This window comes from Salmo trutta, chromosome 14 (genome assembly GCF_901001165.1).
Source record: "Salmo trutta chromosome 14, fSalTru1.1, whole genome shotgun sequence".
NCBI lineage: Eukaryota > Metazoa > Chordata > Actinopteri > Salmoniformes > Salmonidae > Salmo > Salmo trutta.
In genome coordinates, this window is record NC_042970.1 from 15,027,782 (window position 1) to 15,049,895 (window position 22,114).

At 41.8% G+C, this 22,114-nt stretch overlaps 1 protein-coding gene across 1 annotated transcript; it reads right to left on the reverse strand.

The window, feature by feature from the left end:
* Nucleotides 1-461: 461 nt before the first annotated feature.
* LOC115207476 (guanine nucleotide-binding protein G(I)/G(S)/G(T) subunit beta-1) lies at nucleotides 462-21,810 on the reverse strand. Its single transcript, XM_029774564.1, has 11 exons — nucleotides 21,397-21,810; nucleotides 8,436-8,544; nucleotides 8,194-8,232; nucleotides 7,809-7,915; nucleotides 7,285-7,348; nucleotides 6,924-7,086; nucleotides 6,709-6,775; nucleotides 6,365-6,566; nucleotides 5,827-6,043; nucleotides 2,346-2,461; nucleotides 462-2,217 (listed from the first exon to the last, which is right to left on the reverse strand). The coding sequence occupies exons 2-10, from the start codon at nucleotides 8,490-8,492 to the stop codon at nucleotides 2,355-2,357; spliced, it is 1,023 nt and encodes a 340-aa protein (XP_029630424.1). The 5' UTR covers nucleotides 8,493-8,544; nucleotides 21,397-21,810; the 3' UTR covers nucleotides 462-2,217; nucleotides 2,346-2,354.
* Between the last annotated feature and the right edge of the window lie 304 nt (nucleotides 21,811-22,114).

Consider the following 22,114-nt stretch of genomic DNA (forward strand, 5'->3'; position numbering starts at 1 on the left):
AACATGCATCACGGGAGGGAAGAAAGCACCTCAAATGGCTCGTTTGTTGAAATGACACTGTACACACTTGGGGCGCTAGTAATGTCTACAAGCCACCCCTGGACGTCCCACTTCTGACACCCCAATGCACTGTGGCGAACAGCGGGAGCATTGCACCAACAGGAATTAGAACCAAGATTGCCCGACCACAATGCGCAAGCCACAACCCTAACAGATATTTATAATGGGCTTAAACATGAATGCAAAACAAACAGGAGGCAACTATTCATTAAAACCCCTCAGTCCGCCAAGACAAAAACAACCAACCATTAGGGTCACGTACAAACATGTTAAGTAGCCGATTGCGCTTTTACTTTGCATTGTTGGAATGTGAGGTGAGGGTTCCTTTCATTATTTGCACTATCAGGCAATATAGTTAATCTACATATGAGCTAGAAAACATTTGACAAGTGGCATGAGAATAGGTTAAGAACAAGACATCTCAAACGGATTTTTATTACATTTTCAATAACAGTACATTTTAGTACAGTATCTTGATCCAGCTCACTGTGGAACACCAAGGCTGTTTACACAGGCAGACCAATTCTGTTTTTTTTTTCTTCACCATTTGGACTTTTGACCAGATCAGAACATGACAATAATTGGGCAAAAGATCAGAATTGGGCTGCCTGTGTAAACACAGGACAAAAGATTGAAATAAAATACAAAAATGTGAAAAGGGTGCAGAGCTCCATCTTATCAATGGAAGGAGAAAAGGAAATCCATCTCAATTGAATTGCAATTCATTTTTACTTGTGGCCACACACAAATACATCACATGTATTGTACATCACAGAAAAGGTGAAAAATGTCAACTATTAAAGAAAGTGCTTCTGTACAGTGAAGAAAAAAAAAATTCTGCCATTCAGATGCTATGACTTAAGACCAAGAAAAGAAATTACAAAATGTTTTAGTATGGGCATAAATGAGAGGACATGTTTTTGTTCCATTGAGTGTGAGAACATTTAAAGAAGGTTAATCAAAAACAAGGTTCAAACAATCATTCTACTATGAATTATTAAAAAAAAATGGCATCATTAGAACTAGTACGATATTTCACATGGAGTCTGCAGTCAATATGAAATCCATTCTTCACTTTCAATTACTCTGGTGCATAGCTTTGCCAGTGTAAGTACATATGCAGTGTGTAGCCAAAATAAAATAGTTAACAGGTTACACCTTATGAAAAAGACAGATGACTTGGATCTTTGCATCGTGGAAAGCAATTCTACAGCATGCACGCTTAAATTAACCCATGGCAGACAAAACAAAAAATGAAACATTTCAGATAATTATATTCAGACATTGATTTGTACATTTCATTCACAGAATAGCAACTGCCGTTTCAAGCACAGGAAAGGTGTCTTTTAGTCAGGTGGTCTTTCACTAAGTGGACACTTCAAAAAATCCCCATCCATTAAACTAAATCCAGCCCCAACAATCACAAAACCCACCCTAAACCCATATTCCCTACCCCACCCAAATAAGACAAGAGAGTTAAGGGGTTTACTGAAATTAAGTTACTCATGAACTCTTGTATTGAAATTAGCATTCATCACAATTTATAGCATGTGCTTAGTTAACACAGTATTAGTTCAAGCACATTTTATTATTGTTCACAAAAAGCTGTGATGAAACAAAAATAGCTAGCATATAAATACATCATTGACGTTTTCTGAACGCAGCTCCTGTAATCTGGTCAATATTTTGCTTTCATGCTTTCTGCATGTTTTATTTTGTCTCATCTTTCTTATATGATTAAATTGGATTAATATGACACCCTTTATTGTAAAAGAAAACCTGACAAACGAAAGCAACTGAATAAAACCAGAGAATAGAATTCTTAAAAAAAAAGAAAGTTAAATAATTTGTACAATTATGCTCAAACATTTGCTTTCAAGACATACATTTGCATGGGATGATAGTGTTTTCTCATTCAAGGTAACATAAAAGGGTCCAAGAAGGAATGCACAAGTTTTTGATTTGATACCACAGGAAATCTTCTTTTTAACTAGGTGACAAACAATTGTGCACTTCTTGTGTAGGAAAGGCATTGGTTTCCCTTAGTTTGTGGTGTCCAAGTCAGTTTAAAACGGTGTTGAAGAAGATGCTATGAAATTTAACATTCTCAAGTTGTTGTAATGGTCTTCCAGTCAACTTTGGAGTTCAAAATGACATCTGAAGAAGAAAAGTAAGAATGAGTCAGGGTCCACTTATACTGAACAATGAACACACTGTATACAGCTGTTGTTCCATAAGTAGCTAAAAAGGCTTAGCTTTACAGCAACACAAAAAGGGCAAAGCACCTTCAGGTTTCAATTCCAGATCTTGAGAAAACTGTCCCAGGATCCTGTTGCAACCGCCATGCCATCGTCGGTGACTCCCAGGCAGCTAACACGGTTGTCATGTCCAGCCAACACACCTAAAACACAACCATAGTATTAGTCTGTGCTGGGAATGATGCAAGTTAATGGTGCAATTTAATTTAGCTGACATTATAAATAAGTTAAAATGAGCTTGAAACATTTGTTGGGAGTTATTTCGAATTTCAAATTTACAGGACAGGTTGCATTTGACTAATACGTGTACAATAGAAAACTTAGAAACATGCTTGGTGTGCAATAGTGTTGTCACGATACCAGAATTTTGACTTTAATACCGATAGCTTCCAGGTTTAGTATCACAATACTCAATACCAAGACAAAAAAAGGCACATTAGCCAGAGTCACAGGATGGCACTTGATGCAGACAAACTCAGCTACTGTTCTGTTCAATTGTTGGGCATATTTATTTAACTAGGCAAGTCAGTTAAGAACTAATACTTATTTACAATGACGGCCTATTCTTTCCTCCCCGTTGGGGAATTGAACCCCGGTCTCCCGCGTGACAAGCACCACTATACTAAAGAGAAGGTGTCTTGAGTTCAATATTCAATTAGACATTTTGTTTGTCAACATTTTTCAGGGACAGCCATGAGTGGGGAGCTGACATGATGCAGCCCAGACTCCCAGTGCAGCATGAGTGGGGAGCTGACATGATGCAGCCCAGACTCCCAGTGCAGCATGAGTGGGGAGCAGACATGATGCAGCCCAGACTCCCAGTGCAGCATGAGTGGGGAGCTGACATGATGCAGCCCAGACTCCCAGTGTAGCATGAGTGGGGAGCTGACATGATGCAGCCCAGACTCCCAGTGTAGCATGAGTGGGGAGCTGACATGATGCAGCCCAGACTCCCAGTGTAGCATGAGTGGGGAGCAGACATGATGCAGCCCAGACTCCCAGTGCAGCATGAGTGGGGAGCTGACATGATGCAGCCCAGACTCCCAGTGTAGCATGAGTGGGGAGCTGACATGATGCAGCCCAGACTCCCAGTGTAGCATGAGTGGGGAGCAGACATGATGCAGCCCAGACTCCTAGTGCAGCATGAGTGGGGAGCAGACATGATGCAGCCCAGACTCCCAGTGTAGCATGAGTGGGGAGCTGACATGATGCAGCCCAGACTCCCAGTGTAGCATGAGTGGGGAGCTGACATGATGCAGCCCAGACTCCCAGTGTAGCATGAGTGGGGAGCTGACATGATGCAGCCCAGACTCCCAGTGTAGCATGAGTGGGGAGCAGACATGATGCAGCCCAGACTCCCAGTGCAGCATGAGTGGGGAGCTGACATGATGCAGCCCAGACTCCCAGTGTAGCATGAGTGGGGAGCTGACATGATGCAGCCCAGACTCCCAGTGTAGCATGAGTGGGGAGCAGACATGATGCAGCCCAGACTCCCAGTGCAGCATGAGTGGGGAGCTGACATGATGCAGCCCAGACTCCCAGTGTAGCATGAGTGGGGAGCTGACATGATGCAGCCCAGACTCCCAGTGTAGCATGAGTGGGGAGCAGACATGATGCAGCCCAGACTCCTAGTGCAGCATGAGTGGGGAGCAGACATGATGCAGCCCAGACTCCTAGTGCAGCATGAGTGGGGAGCTGACATGATGCAGCCCAGACTCCTAGTGCAGCATGAGTGGGGAGCAGACATGATGCAGCATGAGTGGGGAGCAGACATGATGCAGCATGAGTGGGGAGCAGACATGATGCAGCATGAGTGGGGAGCAGACATGATGCAGCATGAGTGGGGAGCAGACATGATGCAGCATGAGTGGGGAGCAGACATGATGCAGCATGAGTGGGGAGCAGACATGATGCAGCATGAGTGGGGAGCAGACATGATGCAGCATGAGTGGGGAGCAGACATGATGCAGCATGAGTGGGGAGCAGACATGATGCAGCATGAGTGGGGAGCAGACATGATGCAGCATGAGTGGGGAGCAGACATGATGCAGCATGAGTGGGGAGCAGACATGATGCAGCATGAGTGGGGAGCAGACATGATGCAGCATGAGTGGGGAGCAGACATGATGTAGCATGAGTGGGGAGCAGACATGATGCAGCATGAGTGGGGAGCTGACATGATGCAGCCCAGACTCCTAGTGCAGCATGAGTGGGGAGCTGACATGATGCAGCCCAGCCTCCCAGTGCAGCATGAGTGGGGAGCTGACATGATGCAGCCCAGACTCCCAGTGCAGCATGAGTGGGGAGCTGACATGATGCAGCCCAGCCTCCCAGTGCAGCATGAGTGGGGAGCTGACATGATGCAGCCCAGACTCCCAGACAGTGGAGTGGTTCCTCAGGACAGGCTAGCTATCATTGAGTAAAGCTAGGCATACATTACACAACAAAAATATTCACATCGTGGGACAACTCATATTATGCAAATTGTCTAGATAATCTTTTCATCCTGTAGTCTGCTACCGGTGTGCTCACATTGAGACTTATCTTGACCCCGCCCTGTCCTGTGATTTCTATATATGTTGTGGCGCCGTGGCATTACCCCCCTACGCTGTGGCTGTAGACAAGAATGAGCCGAGCAACGGAGGACGAGTTGCACAAGTCCGAATTCTGGCATGTCAGAAAAATAAAACCGGGACAGAAGATGCAGCTCAGGAGAGTGCAAGACTTATAAATCGCACTTCTTTCACCCGCTCACATTATGCGACCTACAACGTCTTGAGCGGAGCATACAAATGACCTGCGATCCCAGCAATTCGGCATAGATCCGAAATCGTTGCAAAATTGCAGTTTAAGCTTCCCGAGTGGCGCAGTGGTCTAAGGCACTGCATTGCAGTGCCACTAGAGATTCTGGGTTCGAGTCCAGGCTCTGTCGCAGCCAACCGCGACCGGGAGACCCATGGGGCGGCACACAATTGGCCCAGTGTCGTCCAGATTAGGGGAGGGTTTGGCCGGCAGGGATGCCCTTGTCCCATCGCGCACTAGCGACTCCTGTGGCGGGCTGGGCGCTGTGCACGCTGACACAGTCGCCAGGTGTACGGTGTTTCCTCCGACACATTGGTGCATCTGGCTTCTGGGTTAAGTGGACATTGTGTCAAGAAGCAGTGCAGCTTGGTTGGGTTGTGTTTCAGAGGATGCACAGCTCTCACCCAAGTCCGTACGGGAGTTGCAGCGATGAGACAAGACTAACTACCAATTGGATACAACAATTTTTTTTATTGCGGTTTCAAATCGTGTAATGTATGGCCAGCTTGACTGGACCAGGCAAGAGGCTCATGCTATAAAGGGGGCATTGGCTGATAGACTTGATCCTGTCATGCAGTACGCGACATTAAGAACCAAAAATATAAAAACTTATACCGAACCGTTTTCATGTTGTAGTATCGAAAAAGTACCGAAGTTTTGGTATACCATGCGACGAGACGTCTCTGAGGTGTTATCAGTGACTCACCAGCACGGTCAGCCTTCAGTGTGTCCCACACGTTGCAGTTGAAGTCGTCATATCCAGCTAGGAGGAGACGGCCACTCTTGGAGAAAGCAACAGAGGTGATGCCACAAATGATGTTGTCATGCGAGTAGCACATCAGCTCCTGGTCAGCACGAAGATCGAAGAGTCTGCAGGTGGCATCATCAGAGCCCGTACAAAAGGCATTGCCATTGGGGAAGAACTGTAAAGCACAGATCAGATCATAAAGCAATTACTTACTGAGCAAATAACTGACTATATTTTAATTAAAATGTGTATCTCAAAAACATTTTTTTTCCAATCAAAGAACTGAATTGTATAAATTGAGATTATATTTCATGATTTGAGGACCACATTGGGAATAAGTGTGTTTACGGTTTGATGGGTCATCCTCTGGGTTTCTTGTACTTTTAAATACTGTTCTTAAAATGTACAAATTGTTTAACCTAAAATAAAGATTGATCAATGTAAAATGCTCTAATAGGCAATACGTGTGCATAGATATCTTTAAATATGCCCTTACACATATGGCATTGATGTCAGACTCATGCCCAGTGAAGGTCTGTCTGCACATGCCCTCTCTGACGTCCCAGAGTTTGGCAGAGGCATCACAAGCACCTGAGACAAATAGCCTAGTGTCAGGGGCCAATGAGAGGCTCATGACATCACCACTGTGCCCAGCAAATGTGGTTGTCTGCTGGCCAGTCTCAATATCCCAAAGGGCACTGTAAAAACAACATCCGGTTAAAACAAGAGGAATGAGTTTCTATACAAATTCAATACATTTTAGGAAAATGTACAATGTTGTAGTATTGGAAATAGACTGAGCAGCATCCTTACAGGACACTGAGGAATTCCTTTACTTACCAGGTGGTGTCTCCAGAGCTTGTAATAATCTGGTTGTCATCAACGAAGCGACAGCAGGACAGATAACCTGGAAATTAGATTTCATTTGTGCATTAATAAAAAAAATCTGAAACCCAGAAATGTTCCCATAGCGTGTTTTAAGTAGCAGAAAATGAGAGAAGGATTTCATAAGAAAACAAATAAAACATGCCAAACAGAAAATGTAGTCTCTCTACCCGTGTGTCCAGCGAGCTCCCGGCTCACACGTACATTCCCCTCACGTGTCTTCAGGTTGTAAATAGAGCAGATGTTGTCCAGACCTCCACAGGCCACATAGTTTCCTGAAGGTGCATATGAGCAGGTCATGACCCAGGAAGAACGCAGAGGAATGGCATGGACCTGCAAGGAGGTGGTGGATAAAAAACATGAAACCTTTCCACACCTGAAGTAATGATCTCTTATTACAGGTGTGTAGGTGAATAAAAAAACCTCAAGTAGAATGTTTGAAGGGACAGAATGCAATGTCTATAATTGCAATGGAAACGTTGTAGTCGTTCCCTAAACAGAGCTACGGAAGTTGAGCTACTGAAGTCTGACCTTGTTAGTGGTATAGCTGTCCCAAATGATGAGTTTACCATCTTGGGAAGCACTGACCAAGAGCCTGTGAGAAAGAGCAGAAACATAAAGTCATGGAATTACAGTTCCCCTTTAAGAAATTGTAACCAACATTTTTTATCAAACTATAACTAGCCTACATTCTATATGGAATAGAATAGCAAACTAAAAGCAATTTATTGAGACTGCTTTGCCTTGTAACTTGGGGCCAAATCTAAGCAATGACAATCATAGCAACAACGCATGCTTGGTCATAATAACACCTACTTACATTTCCCATATATATATATATATATCATGTGGAATCATATAATAACCAATTCATGCCAAGGGTGATACAATTATATACCATGCCAACTTTTACATTTGACAAATGGAATCATTCAACTATTTGTCATTGCAAAAACTCCAAAAAGCAAGCAAGCTGTTTTTTTTGTAGTATAGAACAAATGGAAATTACCCTCCTAGCTTGTGAAAGACAATACAAAAATTACACTTGGGTTTACCTGGAATCAGTGCCCCAATGCATGGCATAGATCTTAGCCAAATGCCCCCTCAGTGTTCTTCTTGTGCGCATCTGAATACGGCCAACAGGATCAATATTGGCTGTGATCTGCAAAACACACAAACACAGTTACATAAAGCAATCAATAGCAGATTGCATTGAATGTTTTGCAAATCCCTAGTTAAAAGATGTACTATGCAGAATTCACTGCGCAATTTTATGGTTAAACTGCCTAATTTCAGTTTATGACAAAACAAGCAAGCATCATTGCACCATATAAACCGCTGTTAAATATATCCATAACTGAAAATATTGTATTTTCCCCTGTTTGAAGCTGCTGTACAAAATCGAAAGTACAAGACACAAAAACAAAACTGAACTTTTACCTGCGATAGCGTGGCATCTGCACATGCTTTCCTGGCATCCTGCAAAAGTAAGACGACAATTAAACCATCACACAAATTTAACAACCAAACACTGTCAGAAGATTATGTAGCTTTGTTATGACACTGTTGAGACTTGATTATGAGCGCAGAGACAATTCAATTATTTCTGAAATACGCAATTTTTTTAGGTTTTAAACAATTGCTCCTGCCCATTGATGGTAGATGGAGGGATAAATACTCACTCTGATCTGGTTTTTGAGCTGCTCAGCCTCCTGGCGTAACTGGTCCAGTTCACTCATTTTGCCCTGCTAGTAGGTCTGTCTCGCTCCAGCTGCTGGGACAGTCGTTAATCTGAGAGAGGGAGAAAGAAGAGTCTCAGTAACCAGGTTTCCAGCCAACCGTTTTATGCAAATAAAGTACGTCAGCTATTTTTTTTATTTATGACGGGCCTGGTGGAAACAGCAAATGTTGGTAAACATTCCAAATGTCGACAATACAAAATTACGCTAGACAATGTGGGATCTTTAATTGTCGATAAAATTAATTGAGAGAAATGGCGATGAAATGCCTTTATGCGCAAATATTGATATAATAACCATCAAATCGAAGTAAACTTGGGAGTCACGCCCCACTACGGTATGGTCCTCCCACTACGACTCAGGAAAGAATGCAGTTTTATTAGGCTACAGATGAAATAAGTTATGAACTTCACAGGGTGTTGAAAGTGCACGCAGTGTATGATGTTCCTTTCCAATAAATATCGAGGGTCTTATTCTGGAGACAAGATCAATGCTTGGCTGCCTTTTGAAAAATGTATCTATTTTGTCCATAATCTCATCATGTAGGCTATCCTACCTGCACTGTACCTACCAGCTGTTGGCTAAAGCGCACGTGCCAAGACCAGAGTGGGCACATTCGCAATATAACGCAATTAAAACATTTCCCAAAACCATCAGTAGAGTTGATCGCTTGTCACTCATTCACATTATGTAACCAACTGATCATATTTTCCCATCGTTGAGCTGTGAAAGCATTGAAATGGCATAATTTAGACAAAGCTAGATGTTCTTTCTATGTTACAAAAGGCTGTTTGTTCCAGAAAACAAAACATACGATACATAAAATCACCTGTCATTCAAGGATAGGCCTAACACCTCGATCAGAAAGACAGCGCCATTAGACCAATACAGCGTAATAAATTCTGCAGTCGAACTTCTCTCATTATGTACAGTGCATTCGGAAATTATTTAGACTCCGACTTTTCCACATTCAGCCTTATTCTATAATGGATTAAATAAAACAATTCTCAATCCACACACACACACACACACACACACACACACACACACACACACAATACCCCACCCATAATGACAAAGCGAAAACAGGTTTTGAAAAAAATAACAATTTTAAATGTATTTTACATAAGTATTCAGACCCTTTGCTATGACAATTGAAATTGAGCTCAGATGCAGCCTGTTCCATTTATCATTCTTGAGATGTTTCTAAAACTAGATTGGAGTCCAACTGTGATAAATTCAATTGATTGGACATGATTGGGAAAGGGACAGAGCAAAAACCAAGCCATGAGGTCTAAGGAATCGTCCGTAGAGCTCCAAGGCAGGATTGTGTCGCAGCACAGACCTGGGGAAGGGTACCGAAAATATCTGCAGCATTGAAGGTCCTCAAGAACACAGTGGCTTCCATCATTCTTAAATAGATGAAGTTTGGAACCACCAAGACTCTTCCTGGAGCTGGCTGCCCAGCCAAACGGGGGAGAAGGGCCTTGGTCAAGGAGGTAACCAAGAACCCGATGGTCACTCAGACAAAGCTCCTCTGTGGCGATGGGAGAACCTTCCAGAAGGACGACCATCTCTGCAGCTCTCCAATCAGGCCTTTATGGTAGAGCGGCCAGACGGAAGCCACTCCTACATAAAATGCACAACAGCCCGCTTGGAGTTTGCCAAAAGGAACTTAAAGGACTATCAGACCATGAAAAACAAGATTCCCTGGTCTGATGAAACCAAGATTGAACTCTTTGGCCTGAATGCCAAGTGTCACGTCTGGAGGAAACCAGGCACCGCTCATCACCTGGCCAATACCATCCCTACGGTGAAGCATGGTGGTGGCAGTATCATGCTGTGGGGATGTTTTTCAGCAGTAGGGACTAGGAGACTAGTCAGGATCGAGGGATAGATGAACAGAGCAAAGTATAGAGATCCTTGATAAAAACCTGCTCCAGAGCGCTCAGAACGGGGCGAAGGTTCACCTTCCAACAGCACAACGACCCTAAGCATTTAGACAACACAGGAATGACTTCGGGACAAGTCTCAATGTCCTTGGGTGGCGGCCCAGCCAGAGCCCGGACTTGAACCCGATCGAACATCTCTGGAGAGACCTGAAAATACCTGTGCAGCGACACTCCCCAAGCTTGAGAGGATCTGTAGAGAAGAATAGGAGAAACAACCCAAATACAGGTATGCCAAGCTTGTAGGCTGTAAAGACTCGAGGCACAAAGTACTGAGTAAAGGGTCTGAATACTTATGTAAAATGTAAAGTTGTTATTTAATACATTTGTAAAAATGTATAACCGGTTTCTGCTTTGTCATTATGGGGTATTGTGGGGAAAAATACATTTTAGAATAAGGCTGTAACGTACCAAAATGTGGAAAGAAATCAAGGGGTCTGATTACGTTCCGAATGCACTGTATGTAATCCAACATTTTAGTGGAAATTTGTGCAACAAAACATTCACCTTTTGCTACTATTTCTGTCAAATTTACACATACAATTTGACGCATGCCTTGGATAATTCCAATGTATGCACCACACAAAACACACTGCAACGCTGCAAGGCAAATGCAGAATTCCATTGGAAATGAATGTACTTCTAATGTACCAACATGCAATGACGCTGTCGGTCTGATCGAGGTGCAAGTCTTTGGTAAAGAAATAGGCTAATGACACGTTTGCATAGATGGACATTGTCCTCTTCAAAGAACTCTCTCAACCAGAAAACGGATTTTCGGAACGAGTAACTATTTTCCTTCCACTGGGAAACGTTGTGCAGTCATTAAACGACAAAAATTGCATCAGGGGGAGAAGTAGGCTGTGACACCATTGCTTTGGCTAGTGCAGGCCTACACTCTCATAGCCTACATAACAGTACTTCTGTTGGCTTGGCCAGTGCAGCAGGCCCAGACACTCATATCCTACATTAGAGCGCCTCTCCTGCCCTCACACAACTGTGCTACTGACTCACAGTCCTATCTTCTCACCTCAATGTCATTGACATAATCCTGAGACACAATTTAGCCTCTCCTGACAAATCCTGTTAAGACATGACCTGAAAAACAGTTATCCTGCTGACCCCAATCCACTGGTTGATTCTCACTAGATCAGCCAACGGTGCTAAGTGATCAATAAACCATTTATATCGATACAGGCTGATCTGATCACACTCGTCTGGGCAACCTAAACACATCATTTACCCCAAACAGTAGCCTAAAGCACTGATCTTCCTTTTAGTCAAATAATACCGAACATGGTCAGAGAAAACAGAGGTCATTTTCAAAACACTTAACATTTTAGTCATTTAGCAGATGCTCTTATCCAGAGCAATTAGAGTTAAGTGCCTTGCTCAAGGGCAGAGATATTTTAAGTAGTTGGCTCCGGGATTCTAGCCAGAGACCTTTCGGTTACTGGTCTTATGCTCTTAACTGCTAGGATAACATTCTATTGTGAAAAATTTAGAGATTATCCACACACCAGCATTGTGAAAGGTACCAGTAATACAGGAAACAGCCTTGACCTCACATTCGCAGAAGACTGAATTAGCACATTTGGATATGAATGAAACATAAGGATTATAATCAAAACCTTTGGTTTTAGCCCCAGTTCTTCCTCCTAGCTAACCCCATCACCTTGCCTCACGTATTTCACTCTGTACGGTCAAAGTGTTTGAGTGCTAGACTGAGGATCTTCTCTAAACTGAGCACCTCACACTCAAGGTCCTCTCTGATAAAAATATCACTGTTAATTCCATGACTACTTCCCATCCACAAGACAGAGGGAAAAAAATGTGTTGAATTAACCTTACAACATGAGAAAAGTGAGTAACAAAATCAGGAGGGAGACACTAGGACTAGACTTCAGTATAACACACTAATTACTGTGGCATCAGAATGTGGGATGTAGAATGACAACGTTAATCATGGAGAGGATAAGTAATTAAAAACTAAAAATTCTGCACTGGCATTTGTTCAAACACCTAATTCATTGAGTTTGATGTTGAGTCTCGGTTGTAAGTTACTTGGAGTCAATGTAGGCACAATTCAGAAGATGCTCAAGCCTAAACATAGGACTCAGTCACAGTTCATCCCTACACTACCTCAGGGTAAGAAAACAAAGAACAAATTCTGCAATGTGGGTGAACTAGATGCTCTCGGAGTCTGTCCATAATCCCTTACTGTAAGAAGTTCCTCTGCCCCTCATTTCTCCAAGCGCCTGATCGGAATCAGCTGACTGCATGATAAACAGGGAGTGGTGGCAAATAGCCTGGAGGTGTGGCTTACTGACTGCTCTGAGGTCTCGAGGGCAGCCGGAGTCTGCTGCTCAACATAAATGTTTTCATAATGTTTGTGTTTCTATGCAGGCATACAAATTCACCTTTCAGAGCAGGATCTCTCTCAGTAGTGTTCAGGATTATTTTAGTTTTACACTGATACATTTTCCATGTTTCAGATGTTTATTGCCTTTTCCAACAAAAATAAAAATGGAAGAAATGGCAAACGTGCATAAAGATGACAGAATTCAGATATAAAGTAATTGTTTAAGCACCATCCATCGAGCTTTTAAACTACGGCACACGATATGGTTTGGTTTTCCAAATTGCCGGTGTCTTGAAGCTGAAATTGGGATCATGTATACTCTACTAATGGCTAGGGCTGTTGCGGTGACTGTTTTACCGCCACAACGGCAGTCATGAATGAAATTCTAAGTGACCATTGAGTCACAGTAATCTCCTCTCATGCACAAAAATTACATACCTTATCAAAACAGTATGTGCTTTTAAAACTCACTTCACTGATCAATTTGAAGAAAGTTTCAACCGGTTGTTGAAATTCTGAGTGGAAAACATGGTTGTTGTGGATGTTGTTTCATAGTTTACACAAAGAAATGGACAATGATCTCTAAGGTGATGATTAATTCAACACCCATATATATTAGTACCAGTCAAAAGATTGGACACACCTCATTCAAGGGTTTCTTTATTTTTTAGTATTTTATACATCGTTGAATAAGAGTTAAGACATCAAAACGATGAAATAACACATATGGAATCATGTAGCAACCCCAAAAAAAGTGTTTAAGACATCAATATATTTTATATTTGACATTTTTCAAAGTAGCCACCCTTTGCCTTGATGACAGCTTTGCACAAGCTTGGCATTCTCTCAACCAGCTTCACCTGGAATGCTTTTCCAAAAATCTTGAAGGAGTTCCCACATTTGCTGAGTTGTTGTTGGCTGCATTTCCTTCACTCTGTGGTTCGACTCATCCCAAACCATCTCAATTGGGTTGAGGTCGGGGGATTGTGGAGGCCAGGTCATCTGATGCAGCACTCCATCACTCTCCCTACTGGTCAAAAGCCCTTACACAGCCCGGAGATGTGTTTGGTCATTGTCCTGATGAAAAACAAATGACAGTCTCACTAAGTGCAATCCAGATGGGATGGCGTATCGCTGCAGAATGCTGTGGTAGACATGCTGGTTAAGTGTGCCTAGAACCTTAAATCAGTGTCACAAGCAAAACACCCCCACACCACACCTCCTCCCTCCTCACGGTGGGAACCACACATGCGGAGATAATCCATTCACCTAATCTGCATCTCACAAAGACACGGCGGTTGGAACCAAAAATCTCAAATTTGAACTCATCAGACCAAAAGGACAGATTTCCACCGGTCTAATGTGCATTAGTCATATTTCTTGGCCCAAGCAAGTCTCTTCTTCTTATTGGTGTCTTTTAGTAGTAGTAGTTTCTTTGCAGCAATTCGACCATGAAGGCCTGATTCACTCGGTCTCCTCTGAACAGTTGATGTTGAGATTTATTTGGGCTGTAATTTCTGAGGCTGGTAACACTAATGAACATATATTTAAAGTTTTAGCGGCCTTTTAAGCATTCTAGTACAGTTAAATAGTTGAAACAAAGTGTCATGTTTATTTGTTCAGTTAGGAACAGATTGTTTAATAACTTGTACATTTGAAAAATTACAAATCCATGAATGTACTTTATCACACAATAGATGTTCACAGAAATATTTTAGCTGCCCTGCATTACAAAGCTGGTGAAGTTGTCATTGTCCCTTCTTACTATCCAATCTTGACTGTATGGAGAAACTTCAAAATGCTTTGAAAGAAATATTGGTTGAAACAAAAAAATGCAGTTAATCATTTTAGCTTTAACTGCTTGGAAAAAAATTGTGTCTCTAGGCTGTCAAACTGCACAACTTCAACTTTTAAAATGTGCTCAACTTACTTGACTAGTAAAATGCGAGCAAATTTACAACACATCTCGTCTTTCATTTAAGAAATAAAATAAACAAAACAGCTTTGTTTCAAATTAAATGAAAATCTTGACCTATACCACCATGAATAAACAACAGAAAAGCCACTGGTATTAGTCAATTTTTTTCCAGTGACGAAATGGCTGCGTTACAATATGACTGCCCTTTTACAATTTTAACATTTGGGGGAGGGTTTTCTTCAAAGAGGACCTGCTCGGCTTTGTCACAAGAGTTATTACTTTTTCGTCTACAATGTGTGAAGTTGCACTGAAAAGGCACTCACTGTCCATACTAGTACAGGGAGCACCAAGATACCTAATACAACATATTGTATTATTCTTGCATTCCAAAGGATCATTAGGAATATATCAACATTGGCTAATGTTGGCCGATGTAGTAACAGAAAATGACAATACAAAGCGTCTCTCTCCAACGGAGACACACTAACCAAAAAGTTATTTTGTTGGCATCTACATATGTCCCTATTACCGGTAAAACATAATCAAAACCTATTCACTTACTTGCTGTGCTGTTTCTTGTTCATTTGTTTAGTCGTTTCATTCTCAACCAGGATTTCAGCATACATGTCAAGCAGTGAAGTTTCAGCTGTCTGTCTGTGGCCTCTTCTGTCGTGGGTCCTCTTCCTCGGTGCGCACTGTCACTGTGTCCGTTTCCATCTTGTCCAGCTGTGTCTAACATTTCACAAACCCTGTTTCGTGTCTCCATCGAAGTAGTGGTCCTTGTACCTAGCATCGAGCATGGTGGCGACGTAGTAAAGAGGCTCAGAGAGAATGCCACCGAATCACTTGTTCACAGCCTCTACTAGAGTACTTTTGCAAGTTTTAACCCCACAGTCTGTGACGGCAGTTTTGTTGAGCAGGCGTTTCAATGCCATGATGGGGTATCACATCTGCTGCAGACGCAGTTGATGAGCTTATTTCTCCAGTCAGTAGTTTGAATGGAGCTAGGAGTGTTTTTAATGAGAGTCCACTGGTTTGTACTGACTGTTACAGATAACTCAGTCAGCTGTGTACACGCCAAGCACTCGTTTTTGTTCCAGCAGGCTCTCCATGTAAAAAGTACTGTTCCATCTGGTGGAAACATCTTGCTTAAGCCTTTTTATTTTCACTCCTAGCTGCTCCTGTACTGCTTGCAGCGGATGTATGCTAGCTGCTCCTGTACTGCTTGCAGCGGATGTATGCTAGCTGCTCCTGTACTGCTTGCAGCGGATGTATGCTAGCTGCGAGTGTTTAAAATGACCCACTATCTTCCTCCCGGTTCCCACTGTGTCAGATATGCTGCGTTGGGCCAAAACACCTTAATTCACAGCCAGTTGCTGGCGACTCCGCATTCTTACAAAACCTTTGTCATGTTACGTGCATTAACACATTGTTCTTGGGGATTTTCCAAGTTTCAAACATGTTCTCAAATGCCATTGAAATGGCTGTAGCGGTATGAGAACAAGCACATTCTTGAGCTTGCAATACGACTTTCCTCAGTACGAAATCCTTCTTGACCCACTGTGCTGTAAGACTCAGCATGCTCATGCGGCTGACGTCGCTGGTCCAAATGTCAGTCGTGAAGCTAATCTCAGTGACACCCATAGCAAGTAGCTCACGGATGTGCATTTAAACAATACTGTGTAACTCCGGTAGGGCAACATCTGAAAAACAGCACTTACTTGGTAGTGTGTACCGGGGCTCGAGGTGCTCGACCAGTCGACAGAGAACGGTTGATTGTCAAGGGCAATTAATTCCATTATCTTGGTGTTAATGGATTTCACCTTCGAGTTGTCTCGCTGAAATTCTATTTCAAATGACTGCTCGACTTGAACTTGTTTAGTTGTTGGAAGTGCGCGCTCTTAGTTTTGTTCTAAGTAGCCACTGAACGTCTGGGGGTGATGCATTTTCAAATCAGTAATTAGGTTTGTGCTTTGAAAGATTTCACTTTCTCCCATCTGGAAGTAATAGCAGCACAAACATTGCATATGACCTTTTTGTTATCTTCCTTTGAAACTTCAAAATAGATCCACACAGCACACATTGTGGGCTAGGTTAGGAATGCTGTGTTGCACGTGTAGCTCTGTATTTTTCGTGGCATCATTACGTCATCTACCTACGTTACAGGTATGCACGTCAGCTTTGACATCGGATTTGCACATCGGCGTTATACACTGACCCGATGCTGGCATTTTTAGCTAATATCATCCGATTCCGATATGCTTACCGATATATTGTGCATCCTTAATGTATGTATGTGTACACACACACAAACTCAAGCTTGAAAAAAAATAGAAATAATTTTAAATGATTGTGCCGTTATACAACACATAGTCTACCGCATATTATGCGCGGCAGAAAAATATATATTTTTTAAAACTGATTAGATATCTTTGGTACATAATTGGTCTTGCATAAATTAAACCAATTCAGAGTTGGCCTACAATTAGTGACTTCGTATTTGGTTTTAAATAGCCTGGTAATAGGGCATTTTTATCTTTTCATAATTAATAGGTTGACATTACCTTTAGGTACACAATATCGAATATCTCGCCACCGTGCATTTCCATCTCCTCCCTTCATACCTTTCTCGAGCACGCAGAGAGAGGGGCTATCAACAGTTTAATGAAATGTGTTTCATTGTGAAAACGTATTACTATCAATGATCCCAAACAGATTTCACTTGGTTTCCCAAATTAAGCACTGTGTAGCTGCAGGAACAGGGTTGGAGACCCCACGGTACACAGAGTTTGGGAGAAATATCACCTGTGCTGCGGAGAGATCCTGCATGCTCCTCAAACAGCGGTTGATGTGTGGAATGAAATAACCAGAATAGCCTACCCAACATGAGTGAAAAACGAAACAGCAGAAAGTGTCCTACATTCGCTATTCGAGTACATACGGATGACATTTTTTCTCCTGCCCCGTTCTTGCACATTTGATAAGGTGCCATTCTAGTAATATTAGTAAAGACAAGATTCAATTGAGAAAAGTTTGATGGGTGAAAGTATGATCACTTGATGAGAGAACAGCGTATGCAGCCTGAGGCAAGGAACAGACCGCAAGCTTTTTTTTGCGACTTTCTCAAACCATCAATAGCCTATAGTTGCATCATGCAGCCCATACATCTTTTGATATTCAAGGCATCCTAAATGTTTATTATTCACAACTAAAGTTGTCAAATTACTGTAAATCTCGTGTGTAGGACCTTTTTAAAAATGATCACTTTTACACTCAACATGCTCCTGAATGGGAAAGATATCCTTTCTATTTTATTCAGCTAAGTTCAATTATATTAGTCTTACTATAAAATAATGGCACAGGACTTAAGAATATCTTGTCTGCTAAATAAACAAGCCTATGCATGGCACACTGCCATATAAACTGTAGGCCAACTCATTCTGTTCTTCTGGAATACATTTTCTTCACATGTTTGTTTAGACCTGCCTAAAATAAATAAATTGATTTATGATGGTGTAAATTCAACTGATTCATTACACTTGTAGATGTTTCAAAGGCGCGCAATAGAGGCTTGCTAAACGTGTTTATGTTAATTAGCGTTAAATTACCATGAGACCGGCAGTCTTTTGTATGACAATACCTGGCTGACAAAATATCATGACCACCACAGCCCTACCAATGACCATACAAAAAAAGTATAGCGGAGAGCAATGAACAATATGGCAAATTTAACAAATCAAGAAATGTGTGGTAAATGCATGGGGCCCCGCCATCTTTATGCACCTCCGCTATTGCATAATAAAACAATAAAAGAGCACAAAAGTAGGCCTGCATTGTAGAAAGCTTGATGCTATTATATCAGTGCAAAAAAATGTAATGTCTAAAGCTGGATCATAGAAAAGACCATAACCAGCACTATCACTGACCAAGCCTGTAATCCTAAAAGCTCAAATCCACAGACAGTAAATATTTAATCCAATCTATGCCCACTAACAGGAAAACAGCTGGCAAAAGCTCACACCGGAGTCAGAAATCAGTTTTCCACTCTGAAAAAAGTATGTCTGATTAGTCTCTACGACAACATGCTTACAACAAGTAGCCTTAAAGACATTGGCGACTACAATATATATTTTTTTACCTCCCGCTTATACATGCATAATCTATGAGCAGAATTACTGTTTTACCCTAATTAACCACAAAATCCCTAGTTTGAAAGCCACTGTTAGCCACCGTTGAAAGCCAAGTAGACAAAAGTACAGGAGAATCTCTAATTCTCTCACTGCCACAAGATAGTTACCAATGTGGTCCTTTCATCAAAATGGACTAATGCTTAAATAAACATCTCGGGCTGAGAGGGTGGATGGGGGTTTAATTAATAGTTTGTCATACAACAATTCATCTAATTGTGTGTACCACAGTCAAAACAACACCCTGCAGTAAAATTCACACTGGCATTAATCTCTACGACAACATACAACAAGTAGCCTTAAAGACATTGGCGACTACTACGTAGTTAACCCTTCCCGTAACTTCTAAACTTAACACCTAGCTAACGTTAGCCACCTATTACTTTTTGCAAATTCATAACAGTCTATTTTGCAAATTCGTAGCATATATTAACTGTAACTTGTAACATATATGAAATGGGTGAGGGACATCCACAAATTATACATACCGTACGAAACATAACATATATTAAATGAGTGTCTCTGATTTACGTACAGAATGATACAAAATACTGAGACCAGGTTGGATATTAAGCTTGAAACACTCCTGTCCTGATGTAATTTGACTGATGTAATTTGACTGCAGAGGGAAACATTGGTGTGCTCAAATATAGTGGTACAAATAATTTGCTTGCATTCCATTAGCACTATTTGCATCCAAATTGAATGTCATCTGCAAATAAACTGATGAATCACTCTCCGTTGGTATTCAGATGAGGCTACAATATTTGTTTGAACAATTCAGGCTCATTGTAGGTACAATGCTGCAAATGCAAGAACTCCCCCGCTCATCTCTTCCATGTCTGTCATTTACATAGAAAAACAAATTAGCTGGCTTGAAAGTTGATGTAAAAGAAGTTAGGGTTGCTACCACTACCAAAACAGTTACACTGACCACCTATGAAGCCTCAACCGATGGCATGCTAATTAATGTCTTGCATCGATGGAAACATATGAGACTGAGGCAGCAAACGCCATCTTGTTTGCTGCCGCTTTTTATAGGCCTAGCTACTAGGGTTGAAGAATCGAAGCTAACTAGACACGTAGATAGATTTACTTTCATGCCATGTAACGTGTGAAAATAATGTGCAATACCAGTATTTAATACAACATGCGAAAAGGCCGAGATGTAGTTATATCTCATTTTCCATGATCAGAATGTATGTCTCAACGATTTCTAACCACATAACCCTGCTCAATAGCAGTGACCTCAATACTAGCTACTAGACAGCAGCCCAACTTCACTCTCCGACAACGGACGTCGGGGATTATCAGAAAGAGGGGGCAGACAAACAGAAAAGACCCACCCAAATGTAATAACACACAGATCCAGCATTCCTATCGTTTTGCCCCCGTGCTAGATTACTCCAGCAACTAGCTAAGGAGTTAGCTGGCTAGTGTTGGCGAAGAAAACCCAATTATCTACTTAACTAGAAGTACCCATATCGTTAAAGCCAGCAGTAGCCGTTTAATTTGATGTAAACCACAAGAGCCAAGTAAAGCAATAGTGCTACCGTTAAGGTGGGGGATATTTAAAATGGTACAAATTGTTTATTTACCAGCTAGCAGTTAGCTAACGTTTGTGCTTTTTAACATCAACCCAGCTAACTTTAGTTAGCAAACTAGCTAACGTCAGTGTTTAACAGACATCTAGTTAACTAGCTAACGTTAACTGAATTTAACTACGTTAGCTATCTAGGTGGTAGATTGGCAAAAGTGGTCATACTTGACTACCAAAACGGCATATCTAACAATGCCTCAATTTATTTTAAAACATCCAATTATGAATAGTGCCCAAGATAAATTGCTAGCGATGGACAAGTCAGATAACTAACGTTAGCTAGTTATCGCTTGCATTTTAGGCCACAGTCGTCCATCGCAAAGATGTTAGCTACCCAGCTAACAAGTCCGCTTTTAATAAACAAGTTAAATATGGTTGTTTTGAAATGCAGTTTAAATTAAAAAGGGGTATTGAGGCACGGTTTATATTTTTATGGGAAAAAATGACGCTAGCTGGACAACATTGCTGTAGCTAACTAGTTAACGCAGCGGTCTACCTCGGACAGTTAGGTACCTAACCAAATTAGCTAGCTAACGTTAGTTGGTTAATGACTTGTCCAAGAAAGTGTTTGCTGTCCACTTGTCATGAATTGGACAGCGTCCAACCCGTCCCTTGCGAAATCAGGCTGGAAATATAGCTAGGTAGTTACCGTAGGTACGTTTACAATACACATGCTGAAATTAGGATCGATATAGCCAGCCGAGTTAGTTATCTAACATTAGAACTAGTCTGCAGCAGCTAAAGTTGGATATGCTAACGTTAGCCAACGTTACCCCACCCCGGACAGTAACGTAAACTAGCTAATCTAACGTTACCAAATCGGCCAACAATTACTGTATCATTTTATTGCTTTCCAAATGTGCGACATTTGCACCGTGACCGTCCTACCTTTTTCTCAGTTGGCGTTGGCTTGTGTTTATTTAGCATTGACTGGAAAAGGTAACGGTGTAGTTATTCCTCCAATCCACGCATCAACGAACAGCTAGCTTACAAACTAGCTAGCTTTCAGAGGAGCAACCCTTCCCAAACGTAACCAGGCTGGCCAGTAAGCTTTTTCAACAACCTGGACCAACCGGGAGGGGGGTAAAAAAATCACACCACTCCCTGCTGATGACGGGACACAGATCCCTGCTGTAAAGTGCAAGTGGGCTTACTGACAATCTCAATAATCAATTTTCACTACTGTCTGTTCCCGATGTATATTTCATTTAGAAGCCACTTCCCCTTTGGTCGCCCTAAACTCTTTCTCGGTACTACTCAGTCACTATTTCACCCGGCAATCAAACGGCGAGATGGGCGCGGTAACCCTGCAATAAACTATGGGAAACCCCACGCTCTGCAGCAACGCTCGCATAAACACAAAATTAGATTGGGCATTCGTTTAGAAAAAGTACAATATCGGCCAATAATCAGAGCAAAATATCGAATTAATTGTCCAACAAATTAATTAATCTAGGTATATTATGGGTTTACAATACTTCATAAAATTTATATTCTCTACTACAGCTATAATGACTCTCAGAGGACAGCGTTGCCTGCATCCGTTTGCGTGTCTGTCCCAAGAGCCCACTACAGTTGTGCGTGCATGTCTGTCTGTCTGTGTGCC

Bases quoted from the DNA above. Each gene is read 5' to 3' on its own strand.
- LOC115207476 (XM_029774564.1), bottom strand. From the start codon at position 8,492: ATGAGTGAACTGGACCAGTTACGCCAGGAGGCTGAGCAGCTCAAAAAC. The intron at 8,233-8,435 runs GTGAGTATTTAT...TTACTTTTGCAG, and splicing joins AGCTCAAAAACCAGATCAGA to GATGCCAGGAAAGCATGTGC. The intron at 2,462-5,826 runs GTGAGTCACTGA...GTTGTGTTTTAG, and splicing joins ACTGAAGGCTGACCGTGCTG to GTGTGTTGGCTGGACATGAC.